The sequence below is a fragment of the Mustela putorius genome, unplaced genomic scaffold (assembly GCF_011764305.1).
Source record: "Mustela putorius furo isolate JIRA1106 unplaced genomic scaffold, ASM1176430v1.1 tig00537227_pilon_pilon_pilon, whole genome shotgun sequence".
Taxonomy (NCBI): domain Eukaryota; kingdom Metazoa; phylum Chordata; class Mammalia; order Carnivora; family Mustelidae; genus Mustela; species Mustela putorius.
Window position 1 is genome coordinate 3656579 of NW_025422368.1, and position 23043 is coordinate 3679621.

Consider the following 23043-nt stretch of genomic DNA (forward strand, 5'->3'; position numbering starts at 1 on the left):
GTTCATAGCCATGGTTAGTGGGGGGAGGAGGGTGAGAAGAGGGTTGTCTCCAAGGCACCCCACCCCTAATGCCTCATTCATACACCCAGAAGACTACAGGGGGATGGGTGGGCAGCCCCAAATGCCCAGATACCCAGCATGAGGGGAGCTCGAAAGGAAGGGAGAAGGCCAACAACTGGGATACTTAGTGGGGGTTAGGGGGTGGGGGCTGGCTCTCTTGCCACCTTTGGTGGGAAACCTTATCACTCATGGCTGGTGGGACACCACTTCCTCCACCCCCCAGTTCCACCTCTACCTGAATATAAGATAATTCCTGGCCATGGGATCAAATGTAGACTTCCCCTCCCCCCAGAAACCAACACTCTCTTGGTAGCCTCTCACCCCCACCCACCACCAGCACAGCACCATCACCCCCGCGGGTGTCCGAGACAGAGACCTCCCCACTTCCTCTTCCCCACTATCCAATCCTATGTGCTGCTGCTGATCCAGAACAGATGCCCCCAACATAGACCACAAAAACACCCCCACACTTACATAGACACACAGATATCCCCCCTTCAGACACCCTGACACACAGACATTCTTACCAAGCAGACAACACACAGATGCCCCTCCCCCTACTAGGGATCCAGATCCCCAGCCCATGGACCTGGCACAAAGCCTCCTGCCAGGGATCTAGACTCTGGGACCTCCTCACCCCACTCCCTCTCCAAAACACACAGACCTCCTCCCATGCCATCATCACCCCTCCCCCAGAATCTCAGACCCAGAAAGCCCCAGTCAGGGCCCCAGGGCCAGACAGACCCAGCACCAGCAAAGGCTGGCTGGCCTGGGAGTTGGCTGGTGTACCTGAAACCCAGGCCTGTGACAACTGAATGTCTGGGGCCTGCTCACGGCCAGGAATGTACTCTGGTGGCACAGGCCGGGTTGCGGTAGTGTGCCAACAGCCCTCCCACTCCCTCAGCAGGAGAGGACTTCAGTGCCCCCTCTGTAGCAGAGCCAGGTTTCCCTGGGTATTATTTCTGGCTTTCAGGAGAGGAAATGGACTCAGCCCCAGCCCTGGGAGGAGGCCAAGGCCTCACATAGGCTATGAGCCATGCCCCCTTAAATCACCAGCAGCAGCACGACCCCAGTGTGCTTTCCCAGTCTCCTGCATGGGTGACTCCTCAGTACTCAGAGCAGACCCTATGCTCTCTAAGGCCCCTTCTTCCCCAGCCATCTCCATCCAGCTGATGAAGCCAGGATACCACGTACCACAATGGGCCTCACCCAGGCTTCAGAAAGGCTGCTTTACTAGAAGCTATTTGGACATGATTTTTTTTTTTCATTTCATTTATTTATTTGACAGAGAGAGACACACAGAGAGAGAAGGAACACAAGCAGGGGGACTAGGAGAGGGAAAGCAGGCTTCCCACCACCGAGCAGGGAGCCCAATGCAGGGCTCAATCCCAGGACGCAGGGATCATGACCTGAGCCGAAGGCCGACGCTTAATGACTGAGCCACCCAGGTGCCCCAGACATCATTTTACAGCCTGCAGGGCAGTCTTGGTAGCAGGGACGAGAGTCCTCCTGGGACCGCGGGGGGCCAGTGGTGCAGGTCTCCGCACACTGGGACTCATTTTCGTATGCTTCTATGTGTTGCTGCTGAGGTCCTGATGGAATAGGACTTGAAGGTCCCAGGCCCGCTGCTTGAGAAGCTCAGGGCATTGCTGCCCATGGTTCCCCCAAAGGCCACCCTGCTGCCCCGTCCACCAGTGGAGTTCACCACAGCTAGAAGGAAAGGGAAGAGGGCTTCATCAGCACCTGGCACCCCAGACCTCACTACACCCACTCTCCTGCTGTGCCTGCCCCTCTCCCTCCCCACAGCCTCTCCTCCCCCACCTCCACCCTCCTCAGGCCAGCCCAGAAGGAGCCTGGGACAGCGGTGGCCTGCCCAGGTACCCCCTGTCCCACTCTGCCCTCTTGCATGGCTTCCCTGAGCCCCTGAGCCTGACTGGCTAGGGAGCTCCAGGGCACCTGCTAAAAGCTGGTGAGGGAAAGAAGCTCCTGGTCTACACAAGGCCAGGCCCTCGAGCCAATGTGCCATCCTACAGACCCAGCCTAATCTGGACAGCACAGGACATGGGCCATAGCCAAGGACTTACAGATGTTCACAGCTCCCCCTCCATCTCCGGCCAACCTGGGGGCAGAGGAGAGACTTGTGAGAGCAGTTCTTTCCTCCAAGCTGGAGGAAGCAGCACTGGGACCCCCTCCCCCCAGGGGCCAAGCAGAACCAGTATGCTTTCCTCTGTCCCACACCTCAGTCTTCCTTCAGCCTTGTTGCAAAATAGGTGGGGGGGGGGGGGCGGTGTGAGGGGAGTTCATGTAGGCCCTCCTACATACAGGCCCTGTGACCTGGGGCAAGGTCTCAAAGCCTCCATTTCCCCACCTATAAATCAGACCTAACTTAGCCCCAGCCTCACAGAGTTGTTTGTGGGGGCTGCATAATATAATTTACCCAGAGCCCTGGGCACACAGGGTGTGATGAAGGGTAGTCATGATTATTTATGAAGACAGCTGCCTCCCCTAACCAACTCATAAAACCCTCAAAGTGGGCTGTAGCTTACTGATTCTTGATCTCTGGCCCCTGGCATGGGGTCTGGCATGTAGCAACTATTCTGTATGTACCGAAATAATTAGCTAATTGTTGCTTTCCTGAATGCAGCTAAAGCTGGGACTGAGGAGGGAGCAGAAGGTAGTTGGGCTGGCTTTAAGCAGCCCTACAGGAAATCAAAAAGCCATGGGAGACAGTTGGGTGTGTTTGTTTTGTGACTCACAGCTCCATTGTCACCAAGCCCTTGGCCTTGGGGTTGAGTTTGCTCTGCAGTGGGGAGGGGAGCCCTTGCCTTGGTAGAAGGAGTGAGGGGAGCCCAGCTGGCCTCATCAGCCCCAAGTTCAGGAAGAGGGCAGAGCAAAGGACAAGGGCAAGAGATAGATACGCTAGGAAAATGCCAGGCCCCTTGTTCAATGGGCCCCAGTGAGTTCTGGGAGTTGCTGTCATCTGTGGGTAGGGAAGGAAGCCAGGCGGCAGTCAGGTCGAGATTCTAGGAACAGCTTCTGGTGCCATGCCTAAGAACTCGGGAGGAAGAGACCTGAATGTCTAAAGCTCTGGGGATGAGTGTGATTTGTCTCTTCTCACCCTAAGTAAATATTTGTTTTTGTGCCGAATTTTCTATTCGTAACTCTGTATCCCTAAAAGAAGGTGCCCCAAATCACATGAGTTTCTAAATCCACAAATACTACACCTGCCCCTGGGAAGGGTGGAGGGTTTAACGGGATTAAAAGCAGGGAGTCCATCGCTATGTCCTCTAAGAAGTAGAGGGAGAAGAGTTGCCTCTCAGAGAACAGGGATCCAAGCCCTGATGATAACAATCTACCCTGAGATTAGGCTTTAAGACGGAATGTTTGCACTCTGTGAGAACTTGGGCATGCCACTCCCCGTCCCAGAGCTTCAGCCTGCTCAGCAGCCCACGGAAACAAATAGGTCTGGCCCCATCCTAAGCATCCCCAGCTCTGGTTCTATGAGGAAAAGAAGCCCAGGTTGTATATTCCCAATAGAGTGTGGCTCCCACACCCATGGTGGCCAAGGGTGCAGAGAGAGGCATCATGGCCAGGACTGGGCAGCCTAGGGCTGCCCTGTGCCCCAGATCACCCGCTCTCTCTTCCCAGGGGCCTTTGGTGTTCAGCTTCTTTTCCCAAAAAGACCAGATGCCAACCCAGGCGGGGATAGGTTAACTGCAGTGGCCGAGACTCTTCCTCCTCTCTTTCCTCTCCTTCCCCGACTCATACCCTGTGGCCATGTTTCTTCTCTCCCTCCTCTCTGCACGGCACTCTACCCTAGCACTCCCTCATTCCCTGGTTCCTTCCTGTTCACATCATCCATCTTCCAGCCTGTCCCCCCAACCCTTGGGGAAAAATTCTCCCCAAAGAGAAAAGTTCTGTGGACTTTCAGCATTTTACAAATGCATGTGCATGATCTCTAGGTGCTCCCTTTACAAATGTTTGCTGTCCTCAGCCCGTGCGCAAGCTCCCCGAGGGCAGAAACCTGTCTTATATACTCTCTATCTCCGTGCTGGGCCAACAAGCCAAGCCCTGATAAGTCCCACCACCAAGTCTTGGCCCACACTGTTCCCTCTCGCCCTCTCCACACCCTAACCTTCGCCTAGGGCATGACTCTAAAGCCTGGCAAATTGACTGAATGAATCAACTAGTCCATCCAGGTGAGAATGAAGGCCGAACTTCATGGACATAGGTTCCGTGTGTTTCATGAAAAATTCCTATAACACTAACCCAGCCCAGCCTGCTCTCTGGCAGCAGGCATGCAAATATCTGTGGGACCTCCCAACATTCAGTCAATATCATGTAACTTAACACTCAGTGATGCAGCAGAAGCAGCTTGGCAATCATGAAAGAAAGGAATCAGCAAAGCTTGACTGCATACCCTCCCCTCAATTCAAAAAAGTAAACCACAGTTTCCCCTCTATAAACTAAGCAATAATACCTGACCTACTCATCTGAGTATGCTATGAGAACCAAATAAGATGACCCTGGCCATTGAGTTTTACACCACATGGTCTTTCCTACTAGAAGGTCATCCCATCAAGAGCGAAGGAGCAAGCATCATTTACCCTCCCTACACTTCCCATCCCCAGGGCCTTGCAGAAGAAAGGCACGGGAAATGTCTGTAGATGGATGAATGTCAAGCCCCAGGCCCCACCAAGCGCCAGAAGGATCCCCTTCCTGGCTTTTGTGTTCTCACCTGCTCTCCTCGCCCTCCAGCAGCTTGCGGTAGGTGGCAATCTCGATGTCTAGGGCCAGCTTGACGTTCATGAGCTCCTGGTACTCACGCAGCTGCCGGGCCATGTCCTGCTTGGCTCTCTGTAGGGCGGCCTCTAGCTCCTCCTGCTTGGCATGTCCATCCTTGAGGGCCAGCTCACCACGTTCTTCGGCCTCGGCAATGGCAGCCTCCAACTTGGCACGCTGTGGGCAGCAGTGATAGCTGTGAGCTGGGGTGGCGGGTCTTACCAATCACCGCCTTGTGATCTCAGACACATCACCCCTTCCAGACCAAAGTCGCCTCTCTTCTAAAACAGCAATAATCATAATGTCTACCTCATAGGGATACTGCAGGGATTAGATGAGGCAATCGGCAAGTCCCTGGCATAGTGTCCAGCACACAGTAAGTGCTTAATAAATACTATTATAACCATTACTCTTTTGTCAACCACAAATCTGTTTTCTGTTGCTAGGAGTTGTGCTTCTTTTAGATTCCACCTGTAAGGGGCTCCTGGATGGCTCAAATGGTTAAGCGTCTGCCTTCAGCTCAAGTTATAATCTCAGGGTCCTAGGATCGAGCTCTGCATCGAGCCCGGCATCGAGCTCCAGGCTCAGCAGGGAGTCTGCTTCTCCCTCTCCCTCTGCCTCTCCTTCCCCTGCTCATGCTCGCTCTCTCTTATCTCTGTCTCAAATGAATAAATAAAATCTGAAAAAAATAAGTTCCACCTATAATTGAGAGCATACAGCATTTGCCTTTCTCTGTCTGATGTATTTCACTCAGCGGAAGTGCCCTCAAGTTTTGTGTTGTTGCAAATGGCAGGATTTCTTCTTTCTGGTGCCTGAGTAATATTCTATTTTATGGCTGAATAATATGATATTTTATATGTGTGTGTGTGTATACATGTGTATATATATATATATGTAATCACATTTTCTTTACTAATTCACCCACTGATGGATACTTTAAGTTGTTCCACATCTTGGCTATCGTAAACGATGCTGCAATGAACATGGAGATGCAGAGATCTCTTTGAGATAATAATTTTATTTCCTTCAGATATATACCCAGAAATTAAATTGTTGGATTCTACGGTGGTTCTATTTTTAATGTTTTGAGGCCCCCTCCATACTGTGTTCCACAGCAACTGCACCATTTTGCATCCCCACTGAAAGTCTACAGGACTCCCTTTGCTCCACATCCTCACCAACGCTTGTTAGTGCCTGTTACAATCACTGTAATTAATAAATGCTATTATGATTGTCAAATGCCCCTCCCCTCAGTCCCCATCTGGAAGAGATCTGAAGCCACGGGATCTTATTTGAGTCCTCAGATTTGGGGCAGTTGACAAGAACAAACACCATCTTCAAAACATGCCCAGAACAGGGCACTTGGAACAGGGAGACACTGCTTGGAACCCCCAGACTCAAAATATATGATCAGCAGCCCCTCTGGTTTGGGCCAGGCTGGTCGGATTTGCAATGGACCTGAGCGGCAGCTGCTACTTCCTGCCCAGAATGAGCATTCCTTCTGTCTGTGGCTCATCCCCACACCGGAACCTATCTATCCCTGGGCCTCATGCTGTTGGGCTCTGAGATCTCCCACCCCTACCCCTACCCAGCAGACCCCTTCCTTCTCACCAGCCATTCTCCCTCCTCAACTCCTCCCCTGTCCCCCACATGCTCTGCCTCTCTGCCAGGCCTCCCAATCCAATCCCCCCAGGAGGCCCTCCCATGCCCTCTGCCCCTTGTCCCCCTGCCGGTCCCCTTCTCCATCACACTGGTGCCCTCTTGGCCCTGCCTCATCCCACTGCCTCAGGGCCCCTCCATGGTGGTTAGGACACCCCAACTCTGGGACCTGGTTCTGCCCCATGGTACAATAAGAGAAGCAGCTATGGCAGAAGCTGCAGGGTCTGGGAAACCACCATTCATTGTTCTGTGCCTCCCCTCCAGCCTGGAAGGTTCTTCGCTGGGCCAGTGATTCATAACTCTGCATCACTGCCAGGAGGCAGCCTCCACCCTCATGTAAAGTGGCCTGTGGGGCTCCAAGGGGAGGGCATTTCTGGGTACATCACCCCCACATCCTATCCCCCCCAGCTCATCTGGAGATTAGCTCTCTGAAGCTGCAACCTTGGTTACTGGCCCTCCCTCCCTCTCCACTGCTCAGGTTTAGCCGTCCTGTCCATCCCCACACCTTGGCCAGGGCCTGTCCCCCTGCCATTGACATGGCACACCCTCCCAACAGTCTGTCCTCGGAGGCCCGTGCCCCACCATGTACCCAGAGCTGAGAAGCAGCAGTGAGTCAGAGAGATGGGGTCTGGCTCCCAAGGCATGATTTATATTTCAGCAGAGGTGGAGGACAGCCAAACCACTTAATAAGCCAGAAGATTTCAAATAGTGATGGATGCTTTGGGAAAGTTCAGACACCCTGCTGACAGAGTGGCTAGAGAAGCCGTCTCTGAAAAGGGGACTCACGTCCAAAAATCCCAGGGACAACAAAGAGGCAGCCATGGGCTGAGCGGGAAGAACCCCTTCCGGGTGGAGGGAACACCGGGGCCAAAGCTCTGAAGCATGAACATGCCTAGCACATCCAAGACACAGGAAGCAGGCTAGCATGGCTGGAGCACAGTCAGACACAGTGGCGGGAGGTGAGGGACAGGGCCTTGTGAGCCACCGCAAGGGGTTCCTCTTCTTTTCTTAACCGCTGGCCTCTGTGGGCCCCTACTGAGGAGTAAGGGAAGCTGCCCCAGCAGGCTGGGAGAGCCCTGGGAGCTCCCAGGTACAGCCTACTGCCCCAGAGCAATGCGCAAGGACAGTGCTCTGAGTTTGGTAATGACTGGTGGTTCTTCTCAGGGCTGGCCAGTAAGAGGCGCCCTCCCCAGGCTGCATGGCCAGCCACGACCCCTCTCCTTCCCCTTCCCCGCATGGAGCCAGGACCCAAGAACATTAGGTCCTGTAGATCTCACATGTGGGCCTTGAGCTGCACCAGCCTTGGCTTGGGAGAGCCTTGGGCTCCTCATTCTCAGATGGCGGCCCTTTATGGGCCCCAAGAAACAGGGAGGAGCGGGGAAGCAGGGACTAGTTCCCACCTGGTTCTTGATGTTGTCGATCTCAGCCTGAAGCCTCTGGATGGCACGGTTCATCTCTGCGATCTCATTCCGGGTATTACGGAGGTCGTCCCCATGCTTCCCAGCCTGTGCCTGGAGGGTCTCAAGCTGGAGGGACCACACAGAAAAGTATGACAAGGAGTGGTCATTGATTACAGGGGACTCATCCTTTGCTCCTCCAAGGAAGGCCCAAAGTATCTTCCCAGGAAGTGACTGTCTGACCCCAGCAGTCTTCGCCCACTGCTGGCAAGCCAGACTATTGGGCAGTGGGGTAGAGCTGAGGTTTGCTTCTCTCCCAGTCAGGACAGGGAGGGCCAGGATGGCTCCCTGGGTCCCATCCCCATTGACCATGGGGCTCTCCCCATCCCCATCATGTCCCAAGGGCTGGAGAATCACTAGAAGTCTGAAATCCTCGCCTGTTAACCCCTAGGAAAAACACACTTGTTAAAAACCTCAGCAGTATCCATTTCACAGATGGGAAGAATGAGCTCTGGAGAATGGAAGCCACTGCCCAAGGATCACATGGTAAGTCTGAACCCAGGTCTCCTCGTTGGCATCTCTGTGTTCTCACCCCATGTACCACAGATGACTCCAACCTCTGCAGAGACCTCCCTCTGCTGCTTTTAAACCCTGCCTCAGGCTCCCTCCCCCAGAACACTAGGTCACCCCAGCCCATACCCTCAGCCCCTGCACAGTCAGCTGCCCTGCCTCCACATGGCAGGTGCAGTGATTAAACCTCCCTGGTATGGAGGACTAGGACCCAGGATCTAGTCACTACTCTTCCAGCTACTAGCTGTGTAGAGTTAGGCACATTGCTTAACCTCTCCGTTCTTTGGGTGCCTCCACCCTGTCCACCCATCTGGCTGGGGTCTCTCCCTGGGAGGGCCCTGGCCTTTTCCTCTTCTTCCCAGGGCCCTGGGGAGCACCACAGACTTAACCGCTGGTGCCTGCTGGAGCAGTGGGACCCAAGTCCTCAAGGCCTGAGACAGGGTGAGGAGTAAGGGAAGCTGCCCTCGGGGACCCTGCCAGGCAGAAAAAAGAGCCCTCTGCAGCCTCACACCTTGATTTGGTACATGGTCTCAGCCTCAGCCCGGCTGCGGTTGGCCATCTCCTCGTACTGGGCCTTGACCTCAGCGATGATGCCATCCAGGTCCAGGGAGCGGTTGTTGTCCATGGACAAGACCACAGATGTGTCCGAGATCTGGGACTGCAGCTCTGCCAACTCCTACAGGGACAGGACAGAACATCAGGACTTAGAGCGTGACCCATCCCTGCTCCCACACCCAACCTGGGACCCTCTTCACACTAAAGGAAGAAAAAGAGAGAAAAGGTCAGAGTGGGCATGAGTCACAAGGCGGTGAGGGGGCACAGGCCCAGCCCCTGTCAGCCCAGGGAGGTTAGCAACTTCTCAAGAAAAGATCTGGTGGGATTACAGCAGATAAAAACTGACAGAGAGGCACCTGGGTGGCTCAGTGGGTTAAAGCCTCAGTGGGTTAAAGCTGAGGTCATGATCTTGGGGTCCTAGGATCGAGCCCCACATCAGGCTCTCTGCTCGACAGGGAGCCTGCTTCCTCCTCTCTCTCTGCCTGCCCCTCTGCCTACTTGTGATCTCTCTCTGTCAAATAAATAAATAAAATCTTAAAAAAAAAAAAAAGTGACAGAGTGTGGGGGATTGTGATGGCTCCTTCCCAACACCCTTCCTAACAAATGGTCATCCCGTGTCTCTGGAAGGCCAATCCTGGCTGACCCCTGGCTGGCCAATCCTAGCTCTGCCACGCTCAGCTCCTCCTAAACTTGGATTCCTGAGTCCAGAAAGGATAAAGGACAGGGTAAGGGCCTGCACACACACCAACACACACTCAGGCTGGCCCAAAAGCAGGTGTAAACCAGATGGCCCCTTTGTTAAGACAGGGAAGACATGCCATGTCTCCCACACCCAAGGTCCTCACCGTCTCATAGAGGCTCTTGAAGAAGTTGATCTCATCATTCAGGGAATCCACCTTCGCCTCTAGCTCCACCTTGCTCATGTAGGCGGCGTCCACGTCCTGGGAGAGGGGGAAGGGCGCGGCGAGAAGGGGTAGACACCGGAGCCTCAGTACACAGAATATTTAGCAAGGATTGAGCCCAGCCAGCACTGTCCAAACCACAGGGTCAAACACAAGGGCCCTACTAAGAGACATGCCGTTTCTCCAGGCTGTCTGACCTGGCCACAGTAGGAAGTCTCCTCTACTGGACCCTCCAAGGTTGTGTGATGAACCTCATTCCCAAGCATCCCAGTGAACACAGGGGCCTTCCCAGCACTGGTAGTCAAAGCAGCCTGTACCCCAAACCTAGCACTTTACCGGTTCCTAAAGACTTCAGTGCTTTGGACCCAGTCCTGGCTCAACAACTTCTGAGCTATGTGGCCTTGAACAAGTCACTTCAACTCCCTGCGCCTCAACTTCTGAGGAGAAAGGAGAGCTGAAAATCATCCAGGCTGCAGGACAGGCCTCTCACAGTGCAAGACCACCAGCCTACACGTTTAACATGCAGCTTAGTGATGGCGAGACACGTGACCCACAAAGAACAGCGCAGGCCTGGGGGGCTTTGGGGCCCTTCTAGCAATACACACCTGTGCTCAAACTCATGTGGACAGAGCCTGCTTTTATATATCCCCAAAGCACCTCAATCTCTAAGGGCCCAGCACTCTGAGGCAGGTTGCTGTCCGACTTGAACCCCGAGCTGCTCAGTGAGCGTACTGCATCAGAATCTCAAATCAAGCCCCGCTAAGATACTCTTAAGGCCTTCCAACCTCAGCTTGCTCCTCTCCAGGGACAGGGAGATGGCTCTGCCTCGGGCCCACCCCATTCATTCAACACATACTTCGCACTTGCAGGGTGCCAAACTTTGTCCGCCAGGAAACATTCTGATTGCAATAGAGCACTCCCGTATTTGGGCTTGAAATCTCCCTTTCTAGCCTCCATCCGAATTCTAATGCCTCCAGGCCAAGAGCAAGTCCAGTGACTCACCAGACGCGCATACAAACACACGCACACAGGACAGGCTGTGCTATGAGGCTTCCAGATCTCCCCTTTTCCAAGCCACTCGTTCCTTCCTTATAGTCCCCAGACCAGACTTTGGCCACGTCCCTCACCGACTGCTCAGGTGCAAGGGCCATGTGGCCCCCTGTCCCACGCATTTTCAGACGATGCCTCCACACCTGGCCTGTATGCCCCCCCTCACCTTTTTCAGCACCACGAACTCATTCTCAGCTGCCGTGCGGCGGTTAATTTCATCTTCGTACCTGCAATAGAGGGAGGGGGTGTGGTGTGGGTGCGGCTCTGTCTCCATGCCCCCTGCACCCAGGAGACTCTGCCCCGCATGGGCTTCACCCCTTCTTACTGACACACCTGGAAAAGCGGGTATCAACTAGGAAACCAAACTTTCCCTTGCGGCTATGTCTAAGGCTAGGAGTCTTGGCATGGGATGAAAGGTGGGAGAGCAGGGAACGTACATGAATTAAAGGGCAAAAGTCGCATCTATTGGGAGGGGGAAAGCAAGGAATAATAGCCAAGCCAAGCTTAAGGATCACTTCAAATGGGGCCTGCACCGTTATGTGCTTTGCACGAATTAGCTCATCTAATCCTCACAACGATCCTATGACAATAGTACCATGCTTCGCAGGAAAGGAATGGAGCCACAGAGAAGCAGATAATCCATCCAGTCACTATGCTGCTAAATGACAAAGCCCGGACTTCAAGCCGGACAGTCTGACCCCAGGTTCACGCCTTAATCACTACCCAACCTCACCATCTGAGAGTGAAGAAGGAGCCCACAGCGGAGGAACACTGTGGACTCAGGCAGACGGCACAGCAAGTCCTGGAAGAACCCGGCCCCAGCTGGGTGGTCTGGCCCCATCTCCACTATCACAGACCCCCCCCACCCCAACCCCAAGTTCCTTTTTCTCCCAAGGAGCCCATCCCGCCCATAGGAGGACACTGGTGATACAGGGCACAGAGCAAGAAAGCCCTTGGATCTGAGCTGGTATTTACTCGGGAACTTTTTTTTAGAAAGTGTCAGAAACAGGAGCTCAGTAGTGTCCATGGGCTGCAGGAGGGCAGCAGGACAACTGTGGGGGCGGAGCATGAAGCTCCTGCAGGCAGAAACCCCCAAGGAGCCAGATTCACAAGGGCCCACTCCCGCAGGTCCTACAGAACAGTTATGGAAACATTCTGGAGGCCATCTGTCCACCACTGTTCTCGCAGTGTGCCAATGGCCCCTTCAGGTGCCCCTTCCAGCCTCCCTCAGCCCCACTTCAGAGTCTGGCTTGGCTCTGCCGGAAAGCGCTACCTGTAGGCCAGGATGAGTTAATGTGTGAGCACATAAGCCTGCTGGTTGCCCAGAGCCTTCTAAGTCCCGCACCTGTCTGCTCCCACCTGCTGGGGGATTATCCTGTTGACTGTGGCTCTCCAGAGGGAGGGAAGTGGGTACTCTCCACAGAGCCTTTTTTGTTTGTTCTGCCTGCAGTCAGTGCCCTTGCCTTGCCGGCTTAGTCATTCACCTCCAGGGCAGAGGACAGAACTCACTCACTACTCACTACTCACCACTCACCGGACTACTGGGCAAGTCTGCTGGGTTGAGGCCCAGCGCAAGCCTCAGGCTTTGGTTTCTCTTCCATGGGAAAAGAGAGCTCATTGGGCCCCTCAAAGGCCTGTCCTTATAACCCTAGTCTTCCAGGCCCCTACACTCTACACTCCCCCCTACACACAACACACACACACACACACACACACACACAGCCTCCTTTCTCGTTCCTGCACTGGCCAGAGCTGGCCCTCAGACTCGGCGACCAGACATGGCTCCCCATGCACAATCCCTCTCTCCTTCTTTCTGCCCCAGGTCGGCTCTGGATCTCCTCCTGGGAGTTAGGGGCCTAGCATTCCAGGCCCAACTCTCCCAGTGACCTGCCAGGTGATTCCCCCTCAGGATCCTGAATCTCTCTGGTCTCCTCTACCTCCTCACCAGACCAGAGGGGCTGTTCTAGAATAAATCTGTGAAGGTCGTGCAAATCCCGAAGTGCATTGTCATAGGACACCTTCTGCCTTACCCTCTCCTGGGGCCTCGGCCGAGCCTCCAAAAGGAACAGTGCAGGTGAGAGCTAAGTGGGGCTATTGCCCTGGGAGTAAGTCAGGGGACAAGACTTGGAAACTGTTCCCAGGGACAAAGAAGGGAGACAAGAGACAGGGCATGTGTGGGTCAAGGTCTTCTGTCCCGGGGGGTTACTGTGCAGAGCAGCTGCACCCTCTGACCCCTAGCCCCAGAGGGGGATTGTCGAGGATCAGCTGACGAGGAGCGAGGAGTGCATGTATCCAGGAACACCCCCCCCTCCCCCAGGTGGCACAAGGGTCAGTACTTGTTCTTCAAGTCTTCCACCACATCCTGCATGTTCCGCAGCTCCACCTCCAGGCGGCCTCCATCCAGCTGCAGCCCTTCTAGTTGCCTCTGCAGGCCAGCAATGTGGGCCTCAAAGATGCCGGGGAGGCGGCTGCTCTTGGCTGACTTCTGCTCCTGCAGCAGGGCCCACTTGGTCTCCAGCAGCTTGTTCTGCTGCTCCAGGAAGCGCACCTAAGAGGGAAAGAGAGGAAGACACTCCCGAGGGACAGTCCGTGGCCCCCCACCCTGGGCTTGGGAGCACTTCCAGACCCCCAGCACAGCCCGTGCTCCCACTGGCTATTCCCCCAACCTGGGACCCTGGCCCTTGTTCCCCTCCTCCAGGAAGCCCACGCTGAACCAACCTCTCCTCCAGGACCCTCTGTCCTGAGTGGCGTAGATTGTGATGCAGGGGTCAGATCGGCCCAGTCGCCAATGTGATTCCTATCTCCTGCATTCCCCATCACATTACAGAATATCTTCTCCACCTCCCTCTCCACAGAGCTGACCCTTCCCTGTCTGTCCTTGGCCTCCGCTCTCTGTGTCCTCTCTCCCCTGCCCCTTTCCTCCAAGGTCCCAGGACAGGGTACTAAAATAAGCAACTATTATATGCTTAGTCTGGGGCCCACAAGGCTCCTTGGATGCATCCAATATGAGTGGGAAGTAACCCTCCCCAAACCCGCAACTCAGAGCAGCAAGGCCTGGGGGCTGTAGACAGCAAGGCAGAGCTGCTCAGTACTGGGGCAGACCCTGAGACTGGGGAGGCTTCAGCAGACTTAAGGATTTGCAAGGTCTGAATGATGAAGGAGAGGACATGGGGGCTGGGGAAGCAGAGAACTACACCTAGGCAGGAGAGGGAAGGTCTGGTCTAACAGTCTAACACCCCTGGGGAGGAGGTCCTGGACAGAGGGGCCCAGCTGGGCTAGCCCCAATTCCTGGTCCAGCCCTACTTTGCTGCCCTCCTGGACCCACGAGTCAATTTGGTCCCTCTCCTTCCCAACTTCTACTTTCACTCACCCACTCCCTCCCTGCCCCGTGGGACCAAAACGGCCGGGGAAAAAAAACCCTTTCTAAATGGCCCTTTCCCAGGGCCCCTCAGTGTGCCTTCCCTGGACACAAATGGGCTATCTCCAAGGGCAGATATAACCCCACCTCCCACCACCACAGGGAGGCTGGAGGACCAGGTCGGTGGGCAGGTGTGGCGGTGAGCCTCCTTCCTTCTTTGCCTCCCTCCCTCCTTCCAGCCCTCTATTTTCAACACAAGCAGTGGGAGGGGAGAGGTAGGAGATCCTCAGCTGGGAAGAGTGTGTCACCCCTACCTGTCTCTCACCCCACACAGCCCCCTCTCAGAGAGACTCCTGGCCCTGACCTCTGTCTGGAGCTCCCAACCTGAAGGTGCCCAAGGGCAGCAGCCCGCTCCCAGACACAACCTCGGGCTCCGCGGGGCAGACTCAATCACACACCCTGGGAGGAAAAAAGCAGGGCGATCTGGGCAGCTCGCTGCAAGTGGACACTTGGAGGCTTGGAGCCCCAAGGAGGATAACAGTCACAGGGTTCCTGATCCTAGTTCCCGATCCTAGCGGAAGGAGAGCGCACCAGGCCTCCCAGCGCCTTGCCCGCGTGCATTCCGCGCAGGTGGCTGTTGTGGCCGGGAGCATGGCGTGGGGCAGGTCGCGGTGGCTCACCTTGTCAATGAAGGAGGCGAACTTGTTGTTGAGGGTCTTGATCTGCTCGCGCTCCTCCTGGCGCACCTGCTGGATGGAGGGGTCGATGTCCACCCGCAGCGGGGCCAGCAGGCTCTGATTGATGGTGACCTCGCGGATGCCGGCGCCCACGGGGCCCCCGTAAGCGGAGCGCACGGCCACGCGCGGCCGCGAGGCGCCCAGGCCGTACACGCTGCTGCTGCTGAAGCCACCGGGGCGCACGGAGCTCAGGCGCACCTGCGTCCCGCGCCCCGGGAAGGCGGCTGAGCGCGAGCTGAAGACCTGGGAGCTTAAGTGGATGGACATGCTGGCTAGACCGCGCTACACCTAGGGGCAGGCGCGAGAGTGCCGAACTCGCTGACCTCCGGGCCCGCCGCTTTTATCCGCTAGGCGCTGGTGCGCGGGCGGAGCGGCTCACACAGGTAGGGGCGGGGCTGGCCGCCGGCCACCCTTCTCTACCCGCCCGGCCCCTCCCCCGGGCAAACTTCCGCTCTCCGCTCCCAGGCCAGGCTTTGGGGCCCAAGCCAGAAAGCCCAGAGTGAGGAGGAGGGCCATGGGCCCCCAGCGCCCGGGATAGGGGCTGACGGCGAGCAGTGGGAGACGACCATTTGAGCAGATGTGGAACAGGTTCAGTCTGGGAAGGCTCCTGGGAGGAGACTTGCGAAAGATTCCTGAGGCCAGAGCTGAGAGATCAAGCGGTGAAAGATGGGGGAGGTGGGGGGGAGTTCTAGTCCAGGAGTCAGCACCCAGCCCCCTTTGCAAAGCATTCCAGAAAGGCATTCCCAGACAGCCTCCTTACCCCATGTCCAGTTCCTCCTTGAGAGCTCAGCTCAGTTCTTGAGTAATCTGACCCCACGTGGCCCGGCCTCGCTGGTTTCCCTAACCACTATGCCTCATTCCCATACAGAAATTTGGCCAAGTGGGGCATGACCCCTCTTGTGGCCCCTCTCCTTTTCACTCCAGTAGGCATCTGAGGCCCAGAAGCCACGTGGGAATGGTTGCTTTGGGCTCTCCCTTCCCCTCCTCCCACACATTCCTATCCACTTACTTTATTTGTCCCAGTAGAGACAGGGGACGCCTATGTGCGTGTCGCTGGGACATTTTGTAGATGTCTGCACACTTTCGTCTGGACACACTTGCAGGCCACTGGATTTCGCTGCGTACTCACCAGAGACATACCTGTGTGCATGTCTGTGTTCTCAAACAGATGGGGGTCTGCATTCAGTACCCGGCAGGATGTCCATGGATACACTGTTGCACACTTTCAGATGCAAGTCTGTGAGCCCACTTATTTTTGCACTCCAGCACTCCTCCTCATCCTCCACTGCTGCTGTTTTCCTGTGTAAAGGCCCCCAGCTCTCAGGGTGTCGTCCACCAAATGTGTCCCAGCAGTCTTAAACTCAGCCCAAGATGGGGGGACACATCATGCTGGAACAGGGAGCCCTGGACAGAGCTGGCTCACCACCCACTTTCACTTCCCAGGAGCCTACAGCCACACTTGCCTCTGACCTTGGCCTGAGCCAGGCTCTGCCCGCATTCTCCCCAGACCCTATTTGGTGAGAGGAGCCACCTAGGGAGCCTTTGGAAAAGACAGCTGATGGGCCCCGGCCACCTTTAGCTGACCACCAGTCCCACAATGAGCTGGCCGGTTTGTCACCTCAGACCAAGCCTTCAGGGACATCCTGGGTGGTGGAGGGTGGGGAAGGAATGTCCTTCCGTGTTTTCATTTCAGTTAGATAAGAAGGCCTTCCAGGGAGACTAACCGAGCCAAGCAGCAGCTCCAGCTCAGTGATCTCAGGGCGGGTCTATGCCCCCTGCCTTCCCTCTTCTCCATATTGCTGTTGGGACAGCTAGGGCCAGAGGCAGAGGGGTGCCTGAGGAGACCTTCAGTGGTCTCTGCTGTAGGGGGTATGTATGTGAATGTGTGTATGAGAGATGGGGGGAGTAGACAGAGATTGAGATTTTACCTGGAATTCTCAGTTGTAGTTTAAAGAGCATGCAGAGTTCATGGCTGTGTGATATTTGCAGGTGCGGGGAGCCCACTCCTCCCCAGGCCCCACCCCAAGCAGCCTAAAGAGACCAGCTGTTTAATATCCACACATATATACATGCACACTCACACGCCTGTCTACACAGGCATGTACATATCACTCACGTATACTCATACGTGCATACGTAACACATGGCTCAAACACACACACACACACACACACACACACACACACACACAATAACTCCCTAACCCCTCGGGGCGCATCCTCAGCCCTCTCCTACCACCTGCCATGCCAGCCCCATACCACTCGACCCCCACAACCCCATCCGTGCTCTGCGGCTGGCCACTCCTGCCCTCTCCCACCCACAGCCCCCACAGGATCTGTCCCCCCAACACTTCCACTTCTCCCCTAGAGCCTGGCCTGAGAGATCTTGGGCACAACACTGATCTTGGTCACCTTGTGACCCTCGACAAGTCACTGCTGCTCCCTGGGCATGTTTTCTTCACCAGAGAAGAAATCCCTGGGTTCCACCAGTGGGGAGGGAACTGGGAGGACATTGCAAAGAAGAAAAGGTCTTCAGGCTTACCAGGCTTCAGCACCCCCCCACCCCCACACACTCCCACACCCCCCCCACCCCCCACCCCCCCACGTTGAGAGGCATTTCCCTGTTCCAGGGCCCGCCCAGTATCCAGCCCTCAGCCTCCCCATCCCCTCCCTGAAACATTCCTGGCAGTTCCAGCCCTGCCTGCCCATCTCCTCCGGTCTCTGCATCTAACGGCCAACACCATGGGCCCACTCCGTGCCAGGCCGCACACAAACACCCTCGGTAGGGCTTCCTGGGAGCTCACATTCCTGTCTGCAGGGTGCACGGCACAGGGGGTCATCTCAACTCCCTCTGCTGCCCCAGCCTCAAGGAGACCCCTTAAGGCATTCTGGGCAGAATCTTTTTTTTTTTTTTTAAGATTTTATTTATTTATTTGACACAGAGAGACAATGAGAGAGGGAACACAAGTAGGGGGAGTGGGAGAGGGAGAAGCAGGCTTTCCGCTGAGCAGGGAGCCCGATATAGGGCTTGATCCCAGGACCCTGGGATCATGTCCTGAACTGTAGACACTTAATGATGGAGCCACGCAGGGGTCCCTGGCCAGAATCTTCTAACAAGATAATCCTCAACGCTTTTCCTAGTCATCTTCTTCCTGCCTAGAGGCTCACCCCATCTCTGCAGTGTTCTGTCTCACACACACACACACACACACACACACACACACACACCACATTCCCTGGCCCTCCGGCTCCCAGCCTGGCTTTCAACCTCGCCCTCTGGACCCCAGCAAGGAACCAGCAAGCAGCCGGGCTTCACGAAAACACGGTGGTCTTACAGGCCCTGCAGGGGGAACAGGCTGCTCCCCTCCAGAGAGCCAGTGGGGGGGTGCCGGGGTCAAGGAGGGGTAGTCTTTGCCTCCCTGCTACACTTTAGAGCCATGACTCATGTCCATCCCCTGAAAACACAGCCTCTCATTCCTCAAGAAGATCTGTTTTCGGTACCTTAGATGTTTGTAATCATAACAAAAAGCATTTCACATTTCCACATAGAATGTAGTACCTTTTTTTATGCCAAATAATGAAAGACAAGAAAGCGAGGTAAAGGACAGCCAGCAGGCTGCTCTCCTGAACACACGAATCCATAAGCAAAAGACAAAGGTTGCAGCAGGAAAGTGGGGAACAGACAGAGATAGCAAGAGCTAGCGGTCCTTCCAGAGTGCTTCCTCCGCCGGTGCCGGGCCTGTCTGCAGGCACACCGCCTCTGTGAACCCAGGCGGCTCCCACCACAACTCCTCGGCACAGCGTGATCATCCCCATCCTAAGAAAGGAGACAGAGACACAACAAAGTTGAATAAATGCCCAAGGTCACACAGCGAAGATGTCGAAAATCCAGGATTTGAACTCTGGCAGTTTGAGCCACTAGATTGCTTACAAATAAAGAAAAGGAAAGAAAATCAAATAGCAAACATGGGAAAAAAAAAAATGCTCAACATCACTCAAAGGATTACGGCAAGTGGCGCCTGGGTGGCCCAGTCAGTTAAGCGTCTGGACTCTTGCTTTCAACTCCGGTCATAATCTCAGGGTTGTGGGATCGAGCACCCCACCCCCCAACCACATCACGTCGGACTCAGTGCTCGGCAGAGAGTTGGCTTGAGGATTCTCTCTCTCCCTCTCCTCCTCCCTTGATTGCATGTTGTCACTCTCTCTCTCTCACTTTCTCTCTCAAATAAATAAGTAAATCTAAAAAAAAAAAAAAAATACAACAAGAAACAATGAAAGGCCCTTGTCCCTTGTCACCTGTCACACTGGTAGCTACAGAGCTTGATGTAGCTAACTACATGTAACTGATGGCGAGCGTGCAGGTCTTGTCCCTTGTTCATGGGATTGTCCACTGGCACATCCTCTTTGGAGGGCTGGTAGGCTTCGCTCTCAAAATTAAAGTCATTTGCCCTTCCTTCAATAAACAAGACAAATGAAATGAATACATTTGTTCTTACTAAGTACTTCACTGCCAGAAACTTATCCCACAGATGCTCTCACCCAAAGAGCTCACATGTGTTCTCTGCTGCCATCCTTTTCCATAGGTGAAAACCAGGCAGTGACACAAATGCCCCTTAGTGGAAGGAGATTAAATGGATTAAGTTACATACATTCAGGACATCTGGGTGGCTTGGTTGGTTAAGCATCTACCTTCAGGACAGGTCATGATCCTGGGGTCCTAAGATTGAGTCCCACATTGGGCTCTCTACTCAGCAGAGAGGCTGCTTCTCCCTCTCCCTCTGCTTGTGCTCTCTCCTTGTCAAATAAATAAATAAAATCTTTTTTAAAAAAAGTTAAATACATTCAAGGGGTGCTATTTATTGAAAAAAAAAGCTAAAATGAAATCCTTTCTAGCTGACTGAGCTTTTGCCTTTACATACTGATTGCACAGATCACTGCTATTTTATAAAACCCAAAAGGCTAGTGCCATCCAACATTACCACCTTCCCCCCTCCCCTGTGGCTGGTCCCCCACCAGCCCCACAGTCACCTCCTGACCTCCTGGCCACTCCCTCCCTCTTACTCGGACACCTGGTTCCGGGGGCTCCTTTCCAGCCTGGCACCCCCGCTCTCCACCCAGCATCTTAACCTGACCGTTCCTTAACTCCTCAATTCCACCTTCACATCCATCCTTTTCCTCTTATCTCTGCACGTGGCCACGCTCTAGAACCTCACCTGCCACATCTCAGGAATGTCAAACACTGGTCTCATCCTATGGAGCCAGTCATAACCGTCCCACTCAGCAGACGGGTTCTTCTGCTGTGCCAGCATCCCCAGGCATGAACCCCATTTTTCTGTTTTCTCCCCGCCTGTTACCCCCGCCCCCGACTTCCTTTCCAGCCTGGGCCCCTTACTCCTCTCAGTCTCTGAGCTCTTACCCTTCAGTGTCCTCCACCCGGACAAACCCCCAGCCTGGGTCAGGCTCAATGCTGAACTCCGCTTGAGTTCCCAACCGCACAGCCTCGGCAAATACCGTACCCTCAAGATGTGGCATCACCACTCGTTCCCAGTCCCCAGGCTCAGCTGCATCCTCCCTGCTCCTGGGCACCTCTCTCTGCCTTTGGTCAACAAGTTTTGCAGTCCCCCTAGTTGCTACAGCAAAGCTTCTCCACTCTCCCCCTGTGCTTCCATCCTACCCCCTCCGCCCTTGCCTTCAACAATGTAATACAATAATCTTCCTCACTGAGAAAATTGGGCTTTCTGGTAAAAACTCCTTCCCTTCCCTCCTCCACCCAAACTTAGCTCCGCACCCATCTTTCTCTTCCTTCCTCCAGGTTCTAAGGACAGACTCTCTCTCCACTGGGACACTGGCCTCCCTCAACACCTCAGCGAGAACATTCCTTTCACTGGTCACTACTTCTGAAGACCATCACCTTCTCTTTCTCTTCTCCCTCTGCCTGCCTTCCTGTTTGCATGCACTTCACTGGGGCTGTGGGGACACCATCCCCATGTCAGTGGGCAGAGGCTCGAATGGGATGAGAACATGGAAACCGCGAGTGCCAGCTACAATTTCTCACGAAGTTTGGCTGTAAGAGAAAGCAAAGTGGGAAGGTAGCTTGCATGGAAAGCAAGCTAAAGGAATGGATTTTTATAGGCTGGAGAGGCTCAAGCCTGCAAGTTGGTGGAGGAAAAGGAGATAGACCATAAGGAGAGAGGTTAATTATGAGGGGGTGGGAGGAACTCCTTAAGGGGCGGGTGGCTTTAAGGGTCCAGGTGGGACCGGCCTTGGCGCAGAGGAGAAACACCTCTGTGTGGCGGAAAGGAGCTAAAGATGGACAAGGATATAGATACTCAGGGGCACCTGGGTGGCTCAGTCGTTAAGCACCTGCCTTTGGCTTGGGTCATGATCCCGGGGTCGTGGGATTGATCCCTGCATCGGACGGCAGGAAGCCTGCTTTTTCCTCCCTCTCTCTGTCAAATAAAAAAAAATCCTAAAAAAAAAAAAAAGAAAAAGTTATAGATATTCAAAGGTGGACAGAGGAGGCTTGTTCAGAGAAGTTTCTACAGATTATGAGAATAGCTCTTTGTGCTAGACATTTTATAGTGTTGTTCTGTCTACACTGTCTACACCTGGTCACCTGTGCATGTACTTTCTCTGGTCTCTGTCTGAATAACAATCACCCCCCTCTAAAAGAGATTGGCAGTCTCAGGGAAACCAGGCAACGCCAGGGCGATGATCTGGTTTCTCTTGGACTGTCACTAACTAGCCACACTACCTTGTCGCTAACCTCTACGGGACTCGGCTTCTTCTTCTATAAAGAGGGAAATTAATAGTGTCTGTCTCATGGGTTCTTTTAAGTAACAAAGAAGATAATAGTGTAAAATGTACTTAAAGACTCAGTAAACGGGAGTTGTTGCTGATGCTGAAGTTACTGTGACCGATGGCCATTGGAACATCTGCCGGCCTCTGGGTGACTCCTATCCTCTCTCTTCTGTAAGACTCCAAGGAGTTTAGGACTTGAGACACTGCCTCTCTGATTTGTCCCTCATTTGATGAGTCTGTGATAGTGGGGGTGTCTGTGGGGTCTAACATGACCCACGGGGTTGCCACTACCTGCACCCTGCTCCCGTCCTCCACCCCTGAGTTTCGGCGCTCTCCTTCCTGCACACCAGCAATCCTCGCCCACCTTCTGGTACATCCATCTCCCACGTTCCTGCTGAACTTTCTGAGCTTGTGGAACTGGATATGCAAAAAATGGTTCCCCCACTTCATGCAGAGGTTCACCGTGATCTACAAAGAGCAGATGGCAAGCAAGAAGCGGGAGCTCTTCGGCAACCTGCAGGACTTTGTGGGCCCCTCTGGGAAGCTGTCCCTGGTGGAGGTGGGCTGCGGCACTGGGGCCAACTTCAAGTTCTACCTGCCTGGATGCCGGGTGACTTGGGTTGACCCCAACCCCAACTTTGAGAAGTTCTTGATCAAGAGCGTTGTGGAGAACCAACACCTGCAGTTGGAGCGCTTCATGGTGGCCTCAGGGAAGAACATGCCACAGGTGGCCGATGGCTCTGTGGACGTGGTGGTCTGCATCCTGGTCCTGTGCTCCTGTGGAGAGCCAGGAGCGCCTCCTCCAGGAGGTGCATCAAGTGCTGAGGCCAATGGGAGAGACCCATCTTCACTACGTGCTCAGTGGGACACCTCTGGGCTTCAGGCACAGCTCCCACGAGGGGTGACCTTAAGCAAGTCCCTTCACTTGTTCCTTTAACCACTTATATATTCAGTAAACATTTGGATAGAGTGCCTGGGTGGGTCAATCAGTTAAGGGTCTGCCTTCTACTCAGGTCACGATCCCAGAGTCCTAGGATTGAGCCCCCCATCAGGCTCCCTGCTCAGCAGAGTCTGCTTCTCCCTTTCCTACTCTTCAGCATGCGCTTGCTCTCTCTCTCTCTCTCTAATAAATCTCTCTCTAATAAATAAATAAAATCTAAAAAAAAAAAAAAA

General features: G+C 54.4%; 1 protein-coding gene and 1 pseudogene across 1 annotated transcript; one reads left to right on the forward strand and one right to left on the reverse strand.

The window, feature by feature from the left end:
- Window positions 1-1374: 1374 nt before the first annotated feature.
- KRT7 (keratin 7) lies at window positions 1375-15417 on the reverse strand. The gene is made up of 9 exons (XM_004774693.3): window positions 15014-15417; window positions 13312-13523; window positions 11142-11202; window positions 9869-9964; window positions 8980-9144; window positions 7902-8027; window positions 4799-5019; window positions 2145-2179; window positions 1375-1770 (listed from the first exon to the last, which is right to left on the reverse strand). Exons 1-9 carry the CDS (start codon window positions 15335-15337, stop codon window positions 1616-1618), a joined length of 1395 nt encoding a protein of 464 aa, XP_004774750.1. The 5' UTR covers window positions 15338-15417; the 3' UTR covers window positions 1375-1615.
- A 6721-nt stretch (window positions 15418-22138) lies between these two features.
- LOC123390012 lies at window positions 22139-22775 on the forward strand (annotated as a pseudogene).
- The last annotated feature ends 268 nt before the right edge of the window (window positions 22776-23043 follow it).

What these genes read in the sequence shown, in the direction of transcription:
- KRT7 (XM_004774693.3), bottom strand. Translation starts at nt 15,337, where the DNA reads ATGTCCATCCACTTAAGCTCCCAGGTCTTCAGCTCGCGCTCAGCCGCC. An exon ending in AGTTCGTGGTGCTGAAAAAG is followed by an intron (nt 9,965 to 11,141) that starts GTGAGGGGGGGC and finishes CCCCTCTCCCAG; the next exon opens with GACGTGGACGCCGCCTACAT. An exon ending in AGGGGGAGCTGTGAACATCT is followed by an intron (nt 1,771 to 2,144) that starts GTAAGTCCTTGG and finishes CTTTCCTTCTAG; the next exon opens with CTGTGGTGAACTCCACTGGT.